The 25,177-nt window shown below is 40.8% G+C and overlaps 1 protein-coding gene across 2 annotated transcripts; it reads left to right on the top strand.

Annotated features, from left to right (window-relative positions):
- Positions 1–1,908: 1,908 nt before the first annotated feature.
- On the top strand, positions 1,909–20,953 carry 7B2 (Secretogranin_V domain-containing protein 7B2). Of its 2 annotated transcripts, XM_071677153.1 has the most exons (8): positions 1,909–2,075; positions 3,701–3,796; positions 4,404–4,513; positions 10,077–10,240; positions 10,522–10,662; positions 12,221–12,423; positions 12,877–12,924; positions 16,161–20,953. In XM_071677153.1, the coding sequence occupies exons 2-8, from the start codon at positions 3,701–3,703 to the stop codon at positions 16,197–16,199; spliced, it is 801 nt and encodes a 266-aa protein (XP_071533254.1). In that variant the 5' UTR covers positions 1,909–2,075; the 3' UTR covers positions 16,200–20,953. The 2 variants fall into 2 exon arrangements, with proteins under 2 accessions (XP_071533254.1, XP_071533256.1); XM_071677155.1 differs by lacking the exon at positions 12,877–12,924 and having other exon boundaries at positions 1,914–2,075.
- The last annotated feature ends 4,224 nt before the right edge of the window (positions 20,954–25,177 follow it).

Here is a 25,177-nt window from a genome sequence, read left to right as displayed (position 1 = left end):
GCTAATCATTTGATTCATCCAATTGGCTAAGTATCCAAATGACCTCGTGCAATTGTTCCATAATGGGTCGCACCCCCACCTCTTGCCTGACTATTCTGCTGTTATGATCATTGTGCAAACTGTGATATGTAAGTGGTTAGCATTTTGGAATATCTATTGGCATGTACAGTGCCAATGAAAATGGATGGCTCATTGACTCCCCTGTTGGTACATTGCAACCGAAACTATCATTTCCATTTGGCTATGTTATAATCCCGAAATGACATTTGGATTCACGTTAGCATGATGGATACAAGTGTGCCTCTTTATCTCTAGTGTGAAGCCCATCTGACCAGGAAATGTTCTTGATAATCTGATCTACACATACGCTTTTCTTACCTTTTAGATTCAGACATTGAGATCACAGGTTCACATCATCCTAATACAAGTCATATGGTCGTGATTCCCGTTATCTAAACTGGTGTAAAAATCCTCATTACTGAATTCTTTTTCTGAGGAGATACACGGTCTTTTTGGCACAAGCGATTTTCACTTTTACGTGTACTTTTTATACAAATATGGGATTCACAGTTCCATGATCCTAATATCGACAGCTAGATCACGGTTTCCTAAAGCTTGAAAAATCAGCTACACTTTATCTTTACTCAAATTTGTCTTAACATTCATAGTTTTTAAATTAGGGATCCCCACATTAAATGTTCTTTCACATTCTTTGATTATTTGTGAAGCAGTTTTATTTTTTTGCAATGATTCATCAAAAGTTATGTTCGCTGTTATCTGATGGATCTGTGCATGACGCTGTAATACAAAATATTAGCAATTATTGTTATATATATATATATATATATATATATATATATATATATATATATATATATATATATATATATATATATATATATATATATATATCATGTATGCATATACGTGAGCGAGGTAAGGTAGATTCCTTCTCTTTCTGCCATATAAAACACTGAAACCAGATTGTTCGTCTGTCGTAACCTCGACCCCAGTATTCCCGTGACACGAGTGGTCAAACTGAATAAGAAGATATGAAAAATGTGGTCAAGAGATTTAATCAGAAATCCGTAGGTTTTGCTTTCTTTTTTTTTCGAAGTTTTTTTTTCATAAAATGTAAGTTTTCCGACAGTCATGGCTTCCGAATAGGCCATATACTTGTGAGGGAAACAAGAGAAACATTTTTCCACAGTAGCCTTCGTGGTACCACATCATGGTCAAGCCAACCTTTCGTAAACAATGGTCTCACCACTTTCTAAACCTCGCTGGTAAGACTCCGTTAATCATCACGTCTTAAAACCGTCCAAATCACCAGTTAACTACCTACCATCGTCTTAATTGTTGCGTAATGATAGCCCACCCGTTGATTACCAAAAGGTGATAAAATTTCATTACCTGTAAGTGTCAGATTGATGGACCAGAAATTATTTTACGACCTAATTATAGCTTTGACCTTCACGGGTAACTGCCTCATTTCTGTTTCCAGGACTTTCCTCTTAGCATTGACTTACATGAACATTTATGAAACTCAACGAGGAAAAAAGGAAAAAAAAAATCAATTTTCTTTAACTTTTTTTCTGGTAAAGGTTTTCAAAAGTCTGGAATTTTGAGACTTCAAGCCGCGTGGAGGCGGGAAAGACCTCTGGAAACGTGAGGATCTTCATCCCGTGGCGAGGAACACATGTGGGTCTCAGTATATGTTCCATGTTTGTTTCGGGAGGCGTCCTGGGTGTTGGTGGAGCCGTCCGTCATGCGCGCCAAAAGTGATCAATACGACTCGTCTCCATAGGAACCTGGCAGCCTCGTCGGCGCATCGCCACCTGCGCAAGTCAATACCATACTCTTTTTTACATCCCTTTATCTACATTCATGGGTCATTCTCCGGCGTAGTGTGTAGGAAATTGAACTCTGGTATTTGTTGAATTAGTTGAGAGATCGGCGTTGAGCGAACGACCTCCCGAAGAAATCGACTTCTTTCTGATTGTTGGCATCGGTCGACGGTAGAGTCGCCGCCATATTGGATCCCGCGAGTCTGCCTTCCAGCAGCTGGTACCAAGGTGAGTCACGAGTCTTGCTCTCATTTTCCAAAGGCCAGTTCCTCTCTCCTGCTTAGATAGACTGTGTTCCATCCAGATATACAAGTTTATGTGGGCTTTGATGTCTCTTTCGAGAGAAAATCCTGTGAAGGTTTCCTCTCCCCCCCGAGGGCTGAGCCAGGGAGGAAATAGCCATGGCGTTGTGACCAGTCTGCATGACACAGACCCTCAGCCAGACACCAGTCGTCCCGCATCAGTGAATGCGATCAATCCTACACGTGACTGTAACAATAAGAAATAACACAGAAGAAATTACGGGAAATCGTAACGTATTTTTCACATCTGGGCCTCGGTCATGGAGGGTTGAGTGCTGTGTGTATATGTTTATACATGTTTACGTTTTTTTGATGTATTGTTTCATGATATACGACGTGCTGGACGATTTGTGAAACAACTGTGGCAGAAAATAAGATCTGAATGAAATCGAAATGTCGATAGCCTAACATTACACCTCACAACTAACCTGTTATTGCACTGCCTTGATAGATAATCACACTGTGTTGTATATGTGTTGTGAGTGTACTCTCTATGTACACAGAGTGACAGCTGTGTCCCGTCTGGATAATTAGTAAATTATCCTCCAGGTGTAACAGTAGCAGCGTGCCATGTATGTACCTAATGTACAGAAAATTGCGTCAAATACATTTTTGTGTACTAGATTTGAATTATTGTTATGCTCTTCAAGTAGTGTAATATGTATGTACTTTTAGCGTGGTATATGTATGCTGAACATATCAAAAATCTATAGTGTTAGATCACCATATGTATACTGTCCATATGTATACTGTCCATATGTATACTGTCTATATGTATACTGTCCATATTCCGTAGCTCTTTTTCTGCTATGTGGCTAAGTGTTATGATTACCACCGTCCTCTGGGGGCCCCAAAAGTTTACATCTGGTGTACCATATGGGCACTTCTAGTGTACCATATGTGCACTTCTAGTGTACCATATGGGCACTTCTAGTGTACCATATATGCACTTCTAGCGTGCCATACGTGCACTTCTAGTGTACCATATGGGCACTTCTAGTGTACCATATGGGCACTTCTAGTGTACCATATGGGCACTCCTAGTGTACCATATGGGCACTTCTAGTGCACCATATACTTACATCTGGTGTACCATCTGTGAATTTCTAGTATACTACTGGTACTGTTATGTGTCCCTTTAGTGAACTCTTTGCGCACCAGCTGTTAGCTGTTAAAAGCACCATTTGTGTATTGTCAGTGTACCTTCTTCATATCAAGTTTACTATCTGTAGAGTTGGTCCCATTTCTCAGTCATGAACACACACACACACACACACACACACACACACACACACACACACACAAAGGGTGACGTGATCACTACCTTTAAGTCTTTAAAACGCTAATGGCACACCAAAGTATAATGATGTTTTGTATACCCTTAATCAAAGTATGTGCTTTGGTGTGTACGTGAATGGTGGCGAATCGTTACAAAATGACTCAACAACCATCCAGCTTGTAGGGTAGTTAAGAATACCAGCAGCAACAGTTAAGTAAGTGACGATGGTTGGGTGAGCGCGCCTTATTTACCTCCTGGTTCTATTGTTGCAGATGTTGACTGCTGGTGCACGATCGTGGGTGGTGCTGGTGGTGCTTGGGGTGGGTGTCTCGTCCCTCGCTACTGCCTCCTACGTCGCTGGATCAGCGGTGAGTGGTGGCCACAGCCTTCAGCCAAGGCTGCTTCATACTTAGTTTTAGTTGATTGATATAAATATGTATGACGATTATGTTCATTTTTGAAAACAAGAGGGTGTGTGGACCAGATTTTCTGGCTCAGACAAGTAATAAAACTGTTTTATAGAGAACGAAGGCGTCACTAGCAAAATATTTCGAAAGACATAGGAAAAAGTGAATTAGGAACCGTTTAATTAAGTTCTGACCCTATATAGCGAGCATGGAAGACTCCTCAATGCTTTTAAAACCTTTAATATGGAATTGGTGTGTGTGTGAGAGTGGTCTGAATGTGAATGTGGGAGTGTGTCAGGGATTATGTGATGTCACTGTAGTTGCTTAATAGAGTCTTTTTAATGTTATGTCATTATGTGAGATGAAAGCGAGCTGGGTTGCTAGAAATTTTATATTTAACCATAAAGAGAGAGAATGAAATCCACCACAGCTGATGTACGTTGATGATGCTGATATATATATATATATATATATATATATATATATATATATATATATATATATATATATATATATATATATATATATACTTTGTACGTCGCTCTATCTTGTGTTACTTTTCTTGTAGGGCGCAGATCCCATGGGCCTCTCTGACGCCTTCCTGAGGGAGATGGTGGCGAGGATGGGCAACGGTCTGGCTGACCCATCCAGAGATTACCTCGACCTACCTCCACAGGGGTAAGCCACACGAATGTAAAGAGCAAAATAGTAGGATTTAGAGATCAAAATTCCTCTCTAATTATACCCTCATGTGCCACGACATCCGACATTGCATTCAGATCCCAAAGCCATATGATTCAGTCCTTTCTCATCACAAATGTGAAGCACTTACGGAGCGTTTCCCAAAATGTACACTACATTCTATCATTCTTCTCTGTCCGAAGCTTAGGCATTAGCAATCATCCACTTCTTGCTGTCTGTTTCCATTGTAACCCACATTAATCTCTGAAGGCCAAATCCTTGCACCCGATCATATTCTTACTGCTTGTTCTGCATATATATATATATATATATATATATATATATATATATATATATATATATATATATATATATATATATATATATATATATATATGAGAACACTATATAGTCCCCTCCTCATCCACCTATACAAACCAACAAATAATCAGGTAAATATATGGAAAAGAAGAAAAGTTGTGTGATGTCTTGGGCCTAGCACACGCCACAGAGGACAAAATACGATCATACTGGTTCGTGGAAGGCGAGGTCTCATGTTCCCCGAATTCTTCGTAACGTGTTGTGTTATTTCTGGTTCCTGAGCGAGGCCATCAGCCATCCCTTCCCAGAGACCTTTGAGGTTATATATAGCAGGATGGGCAGGCGTTCCAGGGCCTTACTGCTTTAGTGCCTGGAACTGGGTTTATAATAAGAATTCCTAACCAGGAGACTAAGATCCAATTCTGGAGGCTCTGAAAATTTTTCCTGAATATAATTCAATATATATATCAATATATGAATGCATATATGTCTGTGCATATGTAGATATATACCTCCTGGCGCATCCTGACGCATCACTACCAGCTAAAGGAAAATTTACAAGAGTCTTGGTTATCGCAAGAAAGACATGGAGTTGTCTTGACTAGTGACACCCACAACCTACGTGGCGAGAAACATTGATCATTTGGGAGTTCTTCCTTCAATTCTTCTTTCCCTCTTCCCTTCTTTCCTTCCTCTCCCCCCTCGATTAGAAGTTTCCAATCATTCTCCTTTCCACAGAGCTTTATCATACTGGATTATTACATCATATTTTGTTGCAGATCTTACCCTTGTGAGATAGATAGATAGATAGATAGATAGATAGACAGGTAGATACATATAGGGACAACTATGAGGTCAAACAAAAGGAAAGCTTACGTAACTGAGAAATCATTGGTTGACCCAGAATGCAAGGTCGACATCCAAGTTGCTATCTCAGTATCCGGCTTATATTACCTTGTTTTGTGTATGTTCAAAAACTTAATGCTCTTTCCAGTGTTCCATTGGTTTTATGGAACACAGTATGTAAGACAAAGACCTGGCCATCTCACCTAAGAAGTAGTACCGTCATGCTCAAAATTATTTTCCTACCTCGCTCATTTGTTGTGTTTGAAGGTCGTAATTACCGTCGTGATCAAGGGTCATACCATCATATTCAAGGGATTAAGATCGAAGTAACTATTGTATGGGTATCGGGCGAAGGTTTATGTTACCTCCTACCACTAGCTTCATGCCGTTTGTGCTGCATCTTTTCTTTCTTTTTGGTCTGGATAGGATGACTGGAGGCTTCCCTTTGCTGCGTCTGACTCATACGTAGAAAAGAAGTTTAGCCAAAGGGTCTCTGTATCCTTTTTAGCTGCAACAAAAGCAAGCTGAGGATTATTTTTACCTGTGAGAGATACAAAGGGGAGGACGGCCTTTTACATCATCCACAACAGCTTTTATCACACCAGGTGTATCTATTAGCAAAGCCATCCACACTGTTTACCTTATCCACAATATCTCCACTATCCACATCCTCGGCTCCGCAATGTTTTGGTTCTGATCTCTTATCTTTTTCCTGTAAAATTAAGGAAAATTGTGGTCGAATAATGGCTTAAAAAAATATTTAGGCTTTCGGTATATCTAAGACTCACCCACCCCAAGTCTGTTCATACACTCTCAGCTTACTCACCTCAAGTGTCTCCATACATTCTCATCTTTGCCTTTCTGAAAGCCAATGATGTCTTCATTTTATACATATGTTTTGCTGGTCCTCGACCCTGAGTGACACACACACACACACAAGTATTCTACTAATTCATCATGAGTTCTGACTAGCGTACACTGGCATGTTCTGATGCACCACCATACCCTGTGACATACGCAGAACCCTACGTATTTTGACTCCTTGAAATGTATTCATGCACTCAGATATTTCTATTGGAATAAATACATTTAACTTTATACAAATAAAACTCTTAGAAATGAAACTCTTGATTTCCTACGGTGTCCAACAACGCGCGCACACACACACACACACACACACACACACTTTGATACCCTTCCATGTGATGTTTACACTTGCTCTCAACTCTTCGAGAGGTCTCACACTTCGTCCTGATAATCTTCTTACGTGCCCAGCTCTCGTTAGGGGGCGCTGCACTGAACGTCACTCCTTTTTATTTCTACGAGTCTTGTGCTCGTAGCCTCATCCAGGCTTAATGATATGTACGTAACTGCTGCCTGAGGGAAGTGGAGTCTCCCATTAACTTAGTTTAAGTTTGTCGTCATTATCCGTTAAGTTTTCGTACGTAGGTTCTTATGTTGGTAGGTAGATACACAGATACATATATGGGTACAATGATAGTGAGATATATGGATGGATGTTTGTAAGTTTTATGTTTATGTAGAAGTGTATGAGAATGTATTTATAAATGTATCTATATGGATTAATCTGCATGAACATGTATTTAACGTTTTTGTATAAGTTTGTATCATCATCCATAGTGATAAGCCTTCCATTTAGATAACTGAAGCTCAGTTATCACGAACGTAACGAAAAAGATAAAATCTGTTGATGATCCCATCTATAAATGCCAGATTGAAGACATCACATGGCATACTTTTCAGATGATCTACGTATGGTAAGCGTCTCCTACGCTCATCTTACCCACAGTCAATAAAGGCGTTGAAATACTGGAACAGAACCTTCCCTCTCCCGCTGAGCCTTCTCTCCGTCTCCCATTATGTCCGTTGTTGATACATCTCGCCAGCAAACAAGACTCTAGACGGTCAGTCGCCCGGACTATTTACTCTGTTGCAGGGCGGAAACATGGCGCGGTGTAAAAGGTTCCAGGTCTTTCCTCAGACCTTTGTTTTAATCTGGATTGTTTCACGTCCTTTGTGGCTGGAGCGTTACGCAACGACGCTCTAAGTAGAACGTAGGTTGGGAAGATGGAGTCCTACGCAAGTTATGGGACCTAGGCCGTATTTTTGTGTGTGTTACGTTGGTTAGGACGAGCATAAAGTTGTCTCGCAAGACTGTAAGTTTGTCGTCTCGTTGTCTCTGGCGTCTTGTGTAAGACACTGAAGGTACTGCCTGGTGTCTTATGTAAGACAGTAGAGGAACTTGCTGTATTTGCGATATGAAATATCACTGTATCTTAGACACTGTAGTTAGATGAGCCATTCCATTAAGCTACGTTCTGGTGGATGAGTAATGTTAACTGATATATTGTCATTCGCCTTTTTTCTATCACTGAAGCGTAAAGACGTGCAGTCTCATTGGATAATTTCTCACCCCGAAAGAATCACTCGTTTCACTGATGCTCTCCGTTCGAGTGCAGCCTCTGAGCTGAAATAAACCCATAAAAGGGTCCTGCTGCTTGGCTGTACTGCTCTGTCTTTGTAGATGGCGCTTGATCGCACGTAAAACCCAGCAGCGCGGCCACACCGGGTCCCCAGCGACTCGCGTATCAGAATAGATTTTCCTCCAACGTGGAAGCCTCAAGGAAATCCAATAAACACATCAATCAAACGGAATCTTTTCGTTCAAGGGAATTATATATTTGCCACATTAGTTTTAACACCGGTCACAATGTAAGGAATAGTATCAAATAAATGAAATAGATCGTTAGTCAGTGTTAATAGAGCGAAAGTTTTCTTTTCTTTTGACGTGCATTACTAATGGTAGTCAATGTTAAACCCAGGAAAGGCAAGTGCACGACCTAGCCTCGGAGAAGGAAAAAAAAAAAGGCTGAAATGTCAAAGTTCAGGATACCACCAACTAGAATGTCAAGGTTCAAATGTAGGACACCATTTGCAGAGCAGAAATTGCTTCTCTGCCTGCATCCCCTGATGCCATCGCCCCTCTTCTTCTCCTCCTGTGATATAACCTTAACCCAAGCCCGCCAAATGATCGAAATGTCTGCCAAATCTTGTGATTTTTGCTGAGATTATGATACTGAGAGGTGGCAAGAGGAAGGTTTTGAGCGAAATGCTCAGTGGAGGATGAGAAGGACGCACCTTGAGTCACACTTCCAACTGCACAGCGGTTAGATAAGGCTCTGCAGGACGTGGAGGATAACATATCCCATTCTTCTTACTGAGGAGTTTTCGTGGTAAAGTTCAGTAAGTTACAGGTTCACATCCTCCCTTCCCTCCCAGCTTATGAATCTTTCGTGAGGTTGGAATTCGAATCCCGTCTTCATGATGACCAAGTACTCTCCCATCCTCACGTGATCCACATCAGTGATCGTGTGACCTCACGCCAAGCCTGGCTGCGCTGACCTCACCGTATTCGACTTGCGTAGCAGCACCACTGTCGTGTTGTGTATACCTTAAAATATGATGAAAATGGTCATGTTTGAGTAGCATCTAATCGTCCAGTGATCCGTTTAAAAAAAGCTGCTCAAAATATGACGATAACTGAAGGGCCATCTTTAACTATCCACACTCCTGTCTTGTGTGTCGGCAAGGATCCAAACCTTAGAGAAAACTGATCCAAAAACTCGCAAACAGCAGGTACCTCCCTGTATTGTGGACGCGGGGTTCACATTTCCCCTCATGCGAATAGATTTATTAAGATTATAAAACCTAATTCACCCCGAAAATATTTTTCCCTTCGTCTGGTGGTGCAACAAAGGAAGTGTTGTCTGCAGGAAGGCAATGGGCGAGATACTTAGCTGCTCCACGAATCACACGTCCCGCTAAATATTAGCGTTAAGGTTACTTGACATGTGGAGGAAGACACCCACGCTTCACATGGAGCTCTCCATTAGCTAGCAGGTGGAGGAGGAGGACCGCTTACATTCCCTAGTTACATGTCTGTAATGGGAAGGACGGGGCGGGATGGTAACCCTATAGGATTCACCCTTAATGTGTGTGGGGGGAGAAAATTATACCACAATAGTACAATATACGGGTGTCTAAATGTTGTAGTGACACACACACACAATGCACACACACACACACACACACACACACACACACACACACACATACAAGTTTATAGTATAAGGTTGGTGTATGAGTGAATTAACTGAGTGACAAAATTGTTAATGTGGACAGCATAAAGAAATTTAAGAAGTGTATAACAGGAGAAAACGATTTCTGCGCTATGGTTCTCCTGGTGCTTTCCTGACTAGCTGACACTTAGTGAGATGGACTAATACCAATGACAGGAAGACAGAGTAATGATTAGTCAGGTCTAGCTAATGTATCCTCCTCCTTCAAGTAATCCTGATATTTCCTACTCCAGGTTGGACGTTCCTCTGGGAGAGGGGATGTCTCCCCGGGCCATGAAGGAGCTTCCAGGGCCTCCCATGCCCTTAGAATACGACGAATTGTCCCTAAGCCCGTCCCTCAGGGATCAGGAGTACCTGGCTCACTCCTCCCTCATCAGTTCAGTCCTGGGCAACTACGGTAAGGACGACGGTCCTATAAAAGGCGTGTGTGGTACATAAGGTAGAAGGTTCCTGTGTGTGTGTGTGTGTGTGTGTGTGTGTGTGTGTGTGTGTGTGTGTGTGTGTGTGTGTGTGTGTGTGGTGTGAGAGTGGTGGCGTGGGTGTGGGAAGGTTATGTATGGTAAGAGGGCAGTATGTGGGCGTCACCAGTGTAGGCAAAAGACTCTCTCGACAATAGCCTTCTTCCTCTTATATTTTTCTTCTTCTTCTTCAGTAACACTTGACCATGTCTTCCCTCAGAGGGGAAGATGAAGCAGCGGCCCAAGCCTAACACCAGCGGCCTGAAGAGCAGTAGCAGCAGCAGCAGCAGCGGCAGCGGTAGTGACGGGGTTCTACCCGCATACTGCAACCCTCCCAATCCCTGCCCCCTCGGCTACACCGGTACGTGCAGGTTCAGCCTTGATGTGTTAGAGATGATACGGGTCTGGCCCTGGTTCATGCCTTGTACCAGGTGCGTTTGCTGAGGTTAGTCTAATCTTCCCCTTTGCGTTCAACTGACCCAAGGCCATGTTTACTTTTGAACTGAGTCGTGATCATTACATAAACTTCTCATATTTCAGTGTTTTCATCTGAAAATTCTGAACCAATTTGAACTATATATGGCAGGAATGGTACGTAGATGGCCCTCTCTCAGAGTTGAGTCTAGCAGCCCTAACTAACAACCAAGATGGCCACTGTTATCAATAAGTCCAGGAGAGCGATGGAGACTCATGTGTACCTTTCGTTCTTCCTCTGCAGGAAGAGTTTACTAACCGATATTATTTTTCTAGACAAACATTAGGTGGATTTTTTTTCAATATGAAGATCTACTATTATATTTGAAATGTTTTTTCTAATCTTTACACAGGTCTGACCCATTTGTTCGAGTATCAGATTAATTTCGTAAAGCTTAGGTCTATCCCTTGTATGGTGAAGTTCCTTGTCTCCCTCGAAAGTAAACTTGTATGCTGCTGAGGGTTCACACAATGGCTAACTGTATTCACACAAATACCTTAATACTGAAGGCAAAGTTACCGACATGAGAGACTACATGAATCTAGACAAAGAGGCACAATTTGTAGGGAGGGACGCCGCTCTGCTTTCCTTCTGTGCATGACAGCTCGGTCTAAAACAACAACAAAAATAACGTTCATTTTCTGAGACACTACATTACGACACGCACACCTTCAGTAATTACCCACATAAAGATTTCCAGGTGAGAATACAAAGAATCCCAGCGCCAATATGAGAAAATTAAATGCCCTTTCTTACCGGGTCCTTTGGTTGGTGGGAACACTGTGCTCATCGATACGTGTGTTATTGAATCGCCTCGCAGAATCTACAGTAAGCGGGTCTCGAATGCTAATGTGTGTAAAACAGATAACAAGTTAAAGGTTATGTCCTCTTGGATTGCAGCTTGTGCAGTGCTAGTATTCTAGGATATATCAGGAGCAGGACATCCAGAGAAACGGGATCTGGGAATGATGGCTTTAGACAAAGAGGACCTGAATGAACGAACTCATTTCCATACATCTCAGTCGGTTATGTTGGGAGCGTAAAAGCTTATTTATGTCCTCTACGTCTCAAACCAATGTTCCTGGATCTTGTATGTTTAGATCATCGCTTGTGCCTATAGTATATGTCCTGATTGTGTGTCCATTTCCCCTGTGTTAATAATCAGCATGTCCAGGTCTCCTTGTTGTACATAACCCATGTCCATAACTACTGTTCTATGGGTGAACCATATCCGGACGTCCTAGATATATTAATCAGTGTCAGTATCTCTCGTGACTGGATTTCTCCTGCCACAATTTCCCCTGTCTCTTTCTCTCTCCTTCTCTATAATATTCAATATATATGTACCCATGTTGAGGTTCCCTTCTCTGTGTCTAGATCATCCTGCTTACAGCCACAGCTGCGGCTTGCCAGCCTCCCACTAACACATCTGTTATTCCGACAGGCGAGAACGGATGCCTGGAGGAGTTCGAGAACACGGCGGGTTTCTCGCGGGACTACCAAGCCATGCAGGATTGCATGTGCGACACGGAGCACATGTTCGAGTGCTCCGACTCCACCCACGACTCTGAGATCACGGCCTTGGCTCGATCCATCCAGAACGAGGGCGTCCTGGACTCCACCCTGGACAAGATCATGAGCGACCTGGTGAGTGGGTTAGGGAGACGGGCATGGGAGTACGTGGGAAAGACAGAATCACCTGACGGGCTATGACAAGGTTATCTGCTGGAGGAGAGGATTAAGATCCTACATTCTTTATCTATATACATGGAGATACAATACTAAAGAGTGAGGAAGGTTGGGAGAGGAGAGGGAGCAGTGTTGGAGTAAATTAGGGTTGAGGGAAGGAGGATGAATTTTAGATAGGAGTGAAGCAAAAGAGAAAAATACGAGATTTGAGAGAAGGAAGGAAGGAAAGCGTTGACTGAGAGAGAAAAGAGAGGATTGGATTAGAGAGAGACAGAGAGGTAGTGTTGATCTTAGTTGATGTTTTTCGTTAGTCAACTCAGTGGAACGTCAGAGGAGACTCTGCCCAGAACATCAAGAATATTTGCCTCTCTCACCCAGCCATCAGTATAGCTGTGGTTTCCACTCCTACAGGGCGACTCACACCACCGTCTCGTTGCTAAGAAGTTCCACCAGAAGAAGGTGAGTCCTCGAGTCTCTAGGGTCAGTTATCAGCATTCTTCTGTTGCCTCAGGGTAATGCTAGAGGCCAGCAGACGTATCCTCTCCTTGCACTCTGTACTGACAGTTGCACACATCCTCTCAATACTCCTTGAACATCCATTAGAGTATATGTATTGTTTTGGTTGAGATCTATGTACAAGACGTATAGAAAGGATTTTGTAACATATGAATCAGGATAACCATCATAATCATATGAAGATGTGAATAAGGCTTTGGTTACAGTAGATGTTGTTTCGTGTATTTTACCCACCTCAGCTATGTACATTCGAACAGCGTGAGCTGGATTTTCTTCCGTTATCTAACTGATCTAAATTGACTTAACTTGATTGTATAAGGAAGAAAACCCCGTTGGTATTTTACGGGAAAAATATATCAATTGTAGAATTAAAGCTGACAAAGCATACATAAGATCGACTGAACACGAAGGAAGGATAGTTGAGTAAGAAGGATCGACTCCTCACTTCTACGATAAGAACCTTAGGCTAGGGTATGATAGCCTGACCTCTTGCGTGACCCTTAATAGGTCAGGGTCAAAGGGCACTGTGGGAACGAAGGAGAGAGTGGAAACTGAAACGATGAATGATTGGAGTAAAAGAGGCTTCGTGGCATCGGGACTGGATACACTGGATTAGTGGTATATAGGGGGCGATGTGCTCCAAGTGGACTGAAAAGGGTCATGTGAAGTGGCGATGGTGGATAATGAGGTAATCTATGAGGCTTGCCTGTGGATGTAAGGCAATAGGATCCATACACTACAGCCAGAGAACGGAAGTGTGCAAACGAGGGAGCTCCTCGTTTGCATTTGACGCTCCCTGTTTGTGTCTATCTGTCTGTCTGTACTAGAGAGAGAGAGAGAGAGAGAGAGAGAGAGAGAGAGAGAGAGAGAGAGAGAGAGAGAGAGAGAGTGTACCCCTTAGGTCAATATTTTTGACCAAGGTAATAGGGAAGTATTTATACTCGACCTATTCCTGGACGCTGAGGACAGCCAGGCGACCTCACAACACTGGCGTTACTTGACCCTTGACCTTATGACCCTGGGTGAAGAATGTGCGCCGCAACACTTGTACTAATGTCAGGTGCCGAGGACGTGGGCGGCAACATATGTGCCAGGTCCCACAGACGTGGGCTTCACGTATGTGCTAGGGGACGTGGGCTTCACACACGTGCCACGTGTAGGAGACGTAGGCCTTCACACGTTCCAGGTGCCGTGGACGTATTATTCTAAATTACTTAATATTCTGAATTACAATATATTTCAAATTACAATAGAAAATGGTGCTCATACTTGTGACGTAGACGGGATGTACAAGTTACGACCAGATGTGCTAAACCACAGCTGTGGCTGCAGGTGGAAACGCATACAAACAAGGAGGGGATCACTGACATGGTTACACACACACACACACACACACACACACACATTTATATATATATATATATATATATATATATATATATATATATATATATATATATATAAGAAGTGGTAAATGCGTCTCAGTATTTGAACTTTCACAATGCTTTTCAATTTTTAATCTCCTCTCGATTTAACTCGCTTGGTGTTATTGCTTGAATATTTCAGTCTCACATTTTGTCGCATTCGCATTAGTCAGAATAATTCTAAATAATTATAGAAACTTTGATCAGGAGGCAAGTGGACGAAAATGGGCTACTGCTTAGACATACATGAGCAGCCGGGGGAGTTATGGATGGGTCACACGTCATTAAAAACGTCACAGACACAACCAATGGTTGCTATGCACGATTCTCACGTCAATGATCACGTCATAGGATCAACCAATAGTTGCTATGGGTGTGTCTTTCGTCAGCGAAAACGTCACAGGAATAACCAATGGTTGCTGTGGACGGATCTTACGTCAGTGAAAACGTCAGAGAAACAACCAGTGGGTCATACGTCATTTAACGTCAAAAATAAGTATATTGAATGTCATGGACTCTCTTTCGATTGATCGTAAACAAACATTTATATATATATATATTGCAAGTAGGATTTTCAGATAATTCAACCTTAGAGTTAACACGAGGACATCAAATAACATAACTGTTATAGTTGTTCAAAAACTGTTGTTATTTTTCCAAGCTTCAGTATTGTATGGGCAAAGAATTGAATGAAATAGATATAGTGCTGGCAGCTGTGGCAAGAGATTACTGCTTGTTAGGTAATACTGCGCTTTTTACAAATCATGTAATTAATGTGCTATATAACCCTAAAATGGGTATATATATATATATATATATATATATATATATATATATATATATATATATATATATATATATATATATATATATATATATATATATATATTTGTGTGAGTGTGTGTGTGTGTTTGTGTGGGTGTGTGTGTGTGTATGTGTGTGTATGTGTGTGTGTGTTTGGTCTCTGAGGCGACCTAGGGTATACTGAATATCTCTAAGATTTACTTCTTGGTGCTCAAGGAAAAATAGAGATGAGGTCAGCATTTGTAAAGACAGAAAAAAAATCATAATCTATAGATTTGACTTCGTTCTCCTCCCTTCTTTTCAGGTCAATACCTGACCAAGACCTGAGTTGACCTATTTTCAGGTCACAATCCGAGCATTACTTGAGCTTCCTTGTTCTTAAGTCAACCCGAGCATGACCTTGCTTGACTTGTTCATACACCACAGCTTAAGCATGACCTAATTGGACCTGTTCCCAGGTCAAAATCAGACCATGACCTGACTTGACCTACCGAGTTCCTCACGTGACTTTGTATCTCAGATGTGGAAGATACTTCCAGACGTTACAAATGTCTTGGAAATATTACAGTTTTTGTCTACCCACAAGAGTTTTGTTTTCAAGATGCACAGGAATGTACGATGATTGTATCTATGTCATTTATTTCGTTTAAGAATCATCTATGCTATGCAGACTTTGCTATTGTAACTGATTGATACATATGTTCCATTCTTTCCTGAAACACATAACGCCGCGTCTTTTCACATCTTAATCCGATGTTACATTTTAATCTGGCATTTTCCCTTTCTCTTTCAACTTACCTGGTATCTTGACTAGTGTTTTCTGCTGAACCAGATTATTTCTAAGGCGATTATTATGGCTCATCGTCTGATGCAATTTCTGTCTACCATATATTATATTTTCTTCATGAGGTTACAGCACAAGTGTGTCTATCTTTTCTTCTCCTTTTCCAGAGCTACAACCCATATCTCAGGGAGAGAAGCTACCTGTAGCCGCCAAGAAGGGGGGCCGTCTGTAAGGCTGTGCAGTCGTCTGTGAAGCTTTAAAGTCGTCTGTAAGGCTATGTAGTCGTCTGTAAAGCTATGCATACGTCTGTAAGGCTGTAGCAGTCGCCTTCAAAGCTTTTAAAGTCGTCTGTAAGGCTATACAGTCGTCTGTAAGGCTTTTAAGTCATCTGTAAGGCTGTGTAGTCGTCTGTGCGGTTGTCTGTAAGGCTGTGCACACGTCTGTAAGGCCTTAAACTCTGTCTGTAGGGCTCTACAGTCGTCTGTTAGGCTGTACAGTCGTCTATAAGGCCTTGCACACGTCTGTAGGTGCCTTTAGGTCTGTCTGTGTGGGCTTTCCAGACGTCTGTAAGGCTGTGCAGGTCACAGTGCCCAGATCAGCTGCTGATGAACTGTGATTCACAGCAGTATATAGGAGTACCAGGCCCGAGCCTCTGTTGTAGTAACCCTCATCTTATCTTCATCAATACGAATCATTTTGCTCTCCCTGTCCTGAGCTCAGGAGAGGCTGCCACGCATTCCTGAGGGGGGATGAGGGAGGAAACGGATCTGCAGGAATGTGAGTAAATTCTAAGCTAGGGATTAGAGGACTGTGAGTAACTTCTGAGTCAAGGAGTACTGTGAGTAGATTTTGAGTTAAAAGATTACTGAATTGTGAGTAAGGTTTGAGTGACACGCCCAGTCTCTAGTAGGTCAGTAATCGAGTGTTTGAACATTAATGAATCAAAACATTAGGGTAAAGCGACATTCTGATGCCATCGTCCCGTAAATCTAATTCGGATTTTCATTATGTGAAGATCAGGTGGAACAATTCTGGGCAAAGCGTGGTGTCTTGATCATTATTCCAGTGTTCTGGTAAACTGGATGATAAGCGGTGTTCTCGAAAGCAGAGGTTTTGATGGAAAAAAAAATCTGTATTAACAACAGAGCGTAATTGTCACAAGACCAGTTCTCACTGTTTTATGTCACTAAACGTATTCGAAACGCTTCGATCAATAGCAAAAACGATAGTCGAAACGCTTCGACAAGTAGCTGATGTCAGTTCATTCCTGATCATATATACACGTCAAATTTTGCCTTTAAGTCGCTTTGCTCTCACTCCTCCTGTTGAAAATGTTTCATTGGATGATCATAGCGTAAGAAACTGAGAATAGATGCTGATTACTGATTGTGATCAGCCTATTGCTGATTAAATGTGATCTGTTGGTCAGCGTCAACAGCCCACACTGTAATCACAGGGTCATCATCAACAGACCATCATGTAATCCCTAGTTAATCATCAACAGACCAGCATGTAATCCCTAGTTAATCATCAACAGACCAGTCTGTAATCCATGTGATACGCTAACGTACATACAAAAGATGAACTCAATCTCCACATCAAAACCTGGCGATCATTGAAGAGCTGTTCTCTCTCTCTCTCTCTCTCTCTCTCTCTCTCTCTCTCTCTCTCTCTCTCTCTCTCTCTCTCTCTCTCTCTCTCTCTCTCTCCCACTCGTGGCAGATACCACCATAACCTCTTCCTGTAGAAGTTTGATGTAATATTTGGAATTTACCTCAACTTGCCATTGAGCAACGACAACGAGATAAGATCACTGAGGCACAGAGTTGAAGGAGACGTAATGCAATGCCCCTCAATCCCATGTTATCAAGTAGTCCAGCCTTGGGAAGAGCTTTCCTCCAGTCGACAACAGGAGACATATATTATACCCTTCTACCTCAGGAGGTGTGTGTTCATCATGCATACAGTAACAACATGTACGGTCTTAGAACCATCATGAGCGCATGAGAAAGGTTGTTAAAGTTCTTTGAGTGACGTTACCGACCTCAATAACCCGGCAGTCGATAGGCCAAGAAGCGAAAGAACCAATCAACGAACGAGTTGATTAATAACGTGATTTCCCACACACTTGATTTCCTCTAAATGTATTTGTTGCAGCAGGTGCTGCCCCCTCGTGTGGCTGACCTGCCCTGGACTAAGATGAGGGTTACGTGTATCATGACTGAGGCTGGAGTCAAGGTGACACAGACCGTTTACTCAGTACTGCGGACATTCAGGCTCAAGTCAGGCCAGGACATTCAACGTATAACAGCATAAAAAAATACAAAAAAATATGATATGATATGATATATATATATATATATATATATATATATATATATATATATATATATATATATATATATATATATATATATAGGAACTGGAGTAATACTAAATTTTACTCCAATTATAAGACTCCATTTGATAAATACCTTATCCGTTCTCATCACTAATGATGTTTTCTAAAGATTTTGTGAAGAAACAGCCTTTGGTCTCGAGCGATCTGGTCCGGTGGTAATAGTTGTTTAGTAATGAATTGAGTCGCGGAAACAGTGGGTGCAAGTGACGTAGTGCAGTCTTCCCTAACCCACACACCTTCGCTGGGGACGTCTGACATCCTCCAGGAGAAATCCTGCAGCAGTGGACTTCCTAAGGACACTCTGTTGTAGATCATTAAGTGTGACGAATGTTTCTAGGTAATGCAAAGTCAAGAATGACTTGCCTGCGTCATAATCACTGTCACATTGTTTACCATAACTGTCACAGTTCACTGCTGCGCTCCACCAGACCGGGAAGAGGATGTGGGCTTTCCAATCAGTATTATCCAATTGAAGACCAGACACATGAGGTTAGGGTATTTTTCGAATGGAGAGATTCTAAAGCAAAGATACTTAGAAATATATGATAAACATAAGATTATATTGATGACACATATTTATGTAAGCCATAAAGAATCTATTTATTATTGAATGTGTATATATATATATTTATATAGCAGAAAATGAATTAAGTATTGACGGCATAAGTTTAGATCCTCCGATATTGCGACTACAGCAACACGGTGAGACCATTATCAAGAATTACCTAAGACCTGGTGAAGAAATTTTGGGTTTCAGTAGCTAGAAATATTTCTGTTTATTCTCTACCGATTATGATGAGCAGGGGAGAACTGGTGGACTCCAAACCAGCCATTTGTCACACCCCTGAAGCAACACCGTCTCGCACAAAAGATGTTCCTAACTGGAACTGTTATGGCATTATGGAGTTCATATCATCCCCCTAAGGAGGTCCTACATAACTTGATCTCTTGTGTTTATCGTTGGAGTTCTGCCATGGATTTAAATCATCTTAAGATATGAACCATCAAGAGGAATCTAACCCCCTTATCGAGTGACTGACTGATGTATCTTTGTCAAAAATCCTCAGCCATACATATCCGGGTCTGAAAGACATAGATGAACCACCAGTAATCTTCCAGACGTGAGTGACATGAACCTACAGGGTAATAAAGCTCAGCACAATGTTGACAGCAGACGAATCGAGATATATAAGATCTTAGTTCGAAATACTTTCTTGGCAACTGGGTTGCGATTGGACCCAAACTAGTTTGATCCCGACACGGTTAGTAACAAAGTCTTCCAGTAAGCGCAATTTTGTCTCTTTTCTCTCTCCATTTCCCCATCATGAACCCCAGATGTTTATAACTTCACTCGCGTGGAGAAAGACAGAAACTGATAACGTGTGTGAAGACCCACAGTATCATGTTATCCTTAACAAGCAAGTGGAAACAATCTGCATACATACGACTGTTTAGGTACATGTAATATACTAGGTCAGCTCAACTGCAGATGACTTTGGATTTATTTGTGAAAGACATGTTCTTTGTGTAAAGCTAGGGTACAGCTGTGTAAGTGAAGACGCGAAGTTTAATGATCATTTCATGAACTGTAGGGGTCCATATACTGTAAACTCTTAATCTTACTTTGGTGTGACACAGCTCGACCAAATTAGGTAAGAAATTAAGGACTCTTAACTGGGCTAGTACATGATGAAGGTATGAGACGCCACTTATCCAGAACTGGACGTCGACAGCCCAAAGAGAGGTTTCATGTTTCCAGGAAACTCATTTCCAGAGAGAGACACCCTTGGAGGAAAGGGATAGCGTGAACTCACCTTCGACACAGCTGCAACTTCACCTTTTGCTCGTAACACTTTACTTAATGTGATACGAAACATACCATCGTTTGATAAGGTCACGGTAAAAATTGACGTGGGCTGAGAAAATCTTTCTTATTCTGTACGTTCGTGTAACAGAGGCGCTCTGCAGAACGTCCTACTCATCACTGAGACAAGGAAAACACAGACTGATGTTATCTATAGCTTTTATTTTATGGGGTAATACAATTACTAAGTTCTAGAAGATAATACATTTCATTCATAAACTACGAAAATATGGCAAACATTGTGTATAGGATATATATATATATATATATATATATATATATATATATATATATATATATATATATATATATATATATATATATATATATATATATATATATATATATATATATATTTGTATGTATGTATATCACGTACATAGGTTGGCATTTAAGTGTGTTCAATGTCACTAGCTAACTCCATTCTGTTAATGACATTTGGCGCATATCAACAGAGAGAAGGACTATACTTGCCAGCACCAGACCATTTTCAGTTCATCAGGGATTGTTTTCACAAGTAAAGAGGAGGAAGCAATTACCTTCTCACCTCTGAACTTTCAGTCTTGAACTCTGAACTTTAGCCCCTGTCAGCTCTAGTTGACCGAGGGACAGTCCTCGTTTCACCAATGACATAAAGTGAGAAATAAATCTAATGGTGTATTTGTAATGCAAATACATTTTGAAGTCTAAATTCTTATGAATACTTTAATTTTGATCCTAGATTACGTATGGATATATTTATGATTGCAAAATGTTTTCTTTTGTGGTTTTAATCGTTGAAGACATTATATATATATATATATATATATATATATATATATATATATATATATATATATATATATATATATATATATATATATATATATATATATATATATATATATATATATATATATATATATATATATCACTATGATTATAAATATAAATGAATAACAGTGAAAAATATATTCTTATATTTACAGTGTTATACATATGATATATTCTTAGATATATTTGTTCCATCAATTAAGAGTATACTGGATTGCATGGTAACCTCAGTTATCATCTCTTACCTGTTAACTTCCTGTATTCATGATTTCATTCTTGACTAAGTACATCTGTTCTGTGAATGTCAATGAATATATATGTAACAAAAAAAGATCCAATTCAAATAAAAGTAATTGGAAAACCACACAAAAGCCTTTCAAAAGCCTGATTAATCATGTTATAAGATACTTTTTGTTCTTCTCGTAAACTGACGAAAGATAGGAAAAGGATGAGTTGGTTGTTTTCAAGGGAATTCAATCATCACATTTTCTTCATAATACATTAAAGTATTTTGCCTCTGATTTTCAAGACGCAAGTAATACGTCCAGACAGACAACAGAAGAGGGCGGTCGAATGACTTCATTGATACCACAGACAATACGCACACTTAACATCTTCCCTTTGAAGTGATATCATATTACCTTACACAGTCCATAATAGAGGAAGGGGTGACCCACCCTTTCCCGGTACTAGACCCATACCCTCCTGCAGCCACGGCACCCCCTTCACCCACGCCCCCATGACCTACACCCTCCCTTCTTGCTTCAGCTATTTAGACAACAACTTGTAGTACAGAGAAGGTGTATTGGCGTGGATATCTTATTGCACAGGATGAACGAGAAAGATATTCTGATGTAATTGCAGCCGCTGGGTACCCTGGGGAAGAAAAACTCGAGCCGCTACTCTCTACAGACTAAAAAAAAAAACTCAGAGTACAATATATCATACTGTCTCTTTTGAAATAGCTTACGAAAGACCATTGACTTTATTGTCATTAGTATACAAGTAGTTTTGAGTTCTGAATGTCATGTAAGTCTTATTTTTTCCTTGTCTGTCTTTAGAAAAATATTGATTTTGCATGTTGTACATTTAGAAAGTTATCAACAGTGAGGACTGAAGAGAAATATTTCTTTGATAAAGAAACCATTTCTTTGTATTTACATCTTTTTATAGTCTCATCATTATTACATAAGTGGATTTACAGTGTCTCTCTCTCTCTCTGATAATTTCTCTTATTGATATTTTCGAAGAATTCTTTAAGGTTCTTCTTCATGTTATATGAATGTCCCTTTTCGAATTCTCTTTTAGAGTCTCCAGTGTTCTTAAGCTTCTGGTAAACCTATATAGTGGGATTAAACCTGAGAGAGGGATAAGTTTCGTGGTGAGAGTAATACAACAGACTCTCCTTTTGTGAGAATGACACAATAGACTCTTCCAGTGTTGAAATGGTTAAGGAGTGATACAACAGACTCTTATAGCGACATGATCATAGGATGCCACAAGGTAATCCCTGGTTTTCCAATAGCTACGATATTCCGATCCTTGAGCATGACGGTATGACCCTTGACCACGACCCTAAGGTATGATAGCCTGGTATTTGAACTAACCCTTAAGGGTCAAGTCAAAGGCCAAGCCATCATACCTAACGATCGTAAAGTCGTGCTCAAGACTCCTAGCAAAGTGCATAAGGGCCGTATCGTCTTGTTCAAGGGTTGTACCTCGTGCTCAACAGGATAACAGTATCCTCAAACCACCAGAGAGGCCACAAAGCAGTTCCTGGTATCAATTTCTAATTCAATTTCTCTGACAGGTGCGCGCTTGGCCCCAAGCCAAACACTAAGTGGTAAATGGAGGAAAGGTGTTCCTATGCTAATGTATGTCTTATATGAGTCCTGGTAAGGTCATTTTGCCTCGAGGGAAGAAAGCTGTGATATTTGGAACCATTTCATATCAAGAATTTCCTGGACTTGATGTGAAAGTAAAAAATGGAGAGGCTGCTTTGCAATCGTCGAGATCTGTGTGATTGGTTGATTCTATCTACCGTCATCACGTCATGGTGCCTGGAGATGGAGAATCTATTATCATCATCGTTCACTTGCTGCAGGAAGCAATCAAGGTTAGGTAAGCTTAATTTTCACCTCCGTCGTTGACTGAAAATAAAAGAAATGAGTTGTCAACACACGAGACATTTTTCAACACACGTCGAGTTGACTCACGATACGAACCGGCCAGTCACAGAGCTTTGATATTCATGACGTCAAAATGATAACCAATGAGACTGTTCAGAGATAATGACATCATGTTAACGTCACAAAAATTTGAGGAGTGAGAAAGATATCTAGGCAATGACATCATATAGATCAACCAATCAAAACTCCTCACGGCAAAGATTATTTATTCATTTTTTGTCATTTAATTTGATTTTGCAATGCCTTATACCCAGCTAATGTATACAGAGTTTTCTTTGAGGAATGAATTGAGGGTTTATCAGTATCTTTCATAGAGAAAACAACTTCTGATTATGCATGCATTGTTTTTATAACGTGATCTCCGTTTCCCGCATTATATATATATATATATATATATATATATATATATATATATATATATATATATATATATATATATATATATATATATGGCTTTTGCTGTGACGAATGCAGCAAAACGTCTGCATGTACAAAATACTGCAGTATATCAGTCAGGATTATTTTTGTAGCCTGTAATTCACCGGAATTTTTATTGTTGCATAGCAAAGTCGGAAGTGTGTGTGTGTGTGTGTGTGTGTGTGTGTGTGTGTGTGTGTGTGTGTGTGTGTGGGTGGGTGGGTTGGTGGGTGGGTTGGTGTATCTGCCTGTATACATAACATGGTTATGTAGCATTCAAATATTCACATGAAAGAATTACTGTTAAAATACATCAAAGCACACGCGCACGCACTGTGGGGCCCCATGAGTGTAGAACTCCCTCCCTGTGTAGTACAAATAGACAATCACAAATAGGCATTTGCACGTACAAGGTCTCTCCAGACTTTCGTTTCTCTCACGCACACACTATCCACAAACCTAATCCGTCTGTCTGTGTATGTAAGGCACACTGAGACACAGGAGAGTCAAGCTGCTCCTGGGTCACCCACCACCAGCTCTGGGGCAGGACGCTTCCCTTGTGGCATGCCACTGCCTGACGATGCCATTCCCACTCCACCGACAGACAAGCAAGGGCGGCGTCCATTTGCCTCCCGCTCTTGCCTACCTGTTTGGCATTCTTGGAAGGCCAGCGCACATTACCGCCATGAAATGCCACAATGTCCACACGAAGCACTATACTAGATTAAGTTCCGCGATTCTGCAAACTCAAGCGCCCCTCCCTTAACTTAGGCCAGGTACCTACATAACGCTACTACCACGAACTCTGGAAAATATGGTAGAAATTCTTTCAAGATAGTTCGTGGTGTTCCGTTCTTCATACTCGTGGAATTATAGTCATTTTCAGAGAGTCTCTCATTTTCATATGAATAGACTCGTTTCTATCGTCATGAATCTGTTTATCATAACAAATGCTGTTTGTTCTAGTGTCCAGGTGGTATACAGGCTCACCTGTTTGACGTGTATGTTACACCTGATGAGAGGTATTCATGTGTTAAGGATATGTATATTTATATGCGTGTGTGACTTTATTATACTTAGTGCTTAGTCTCACGAATTTTATCTCAGCAGTTTCTTTTCCTCATTCATTTCCCTCCACTCTGTGAGGCTGGGATGTTGTCAGTGTGGCAAAATCTATCACCTCAATATCTTATATAAATCTGCACGTGCCAATATTCCTCACTGGGCTGAGAGTTGAGGAGTCTTGCATCTCACCAGAATAAGAAGTCAATATTCTCTCCTTCATAGACGAAATTACTGACCAAAGCTATCACGCTATTGATTGATAATATCTCACTATTGATCTAGAATGCCACACTGGCATCTAAAGATACCACCTGCTGACTTAAGATATCACATGATTACAAAATATCTTTATTGTCTCTATTTGTTCTTGTGCAGTATTACTTGCTGTACTGCTGGCCAGCACGACACATAAAACTTTGTTGTTCCGCTGGAGGC

This window comes from Panulirus ornatus, chromosome 24 (assembly GCF_036320965.1).
Source record: "Panulirus ornatus isolate Po-2019 chromosome 24, ASM3632096v1, whole genome shotgun sequence".
Lineage (NCBI taxonomy): Eukaryota > Metazoa > Arthropoda > Malacostraca > Decapoda > Palinuridae > Panulirus > Panulirus ornatus.
The sequence above is the reverse complement of the archived record's forward strand: the minus strand, read 5'-3'. Positions and strand labels throughout refer to the sequence as shown.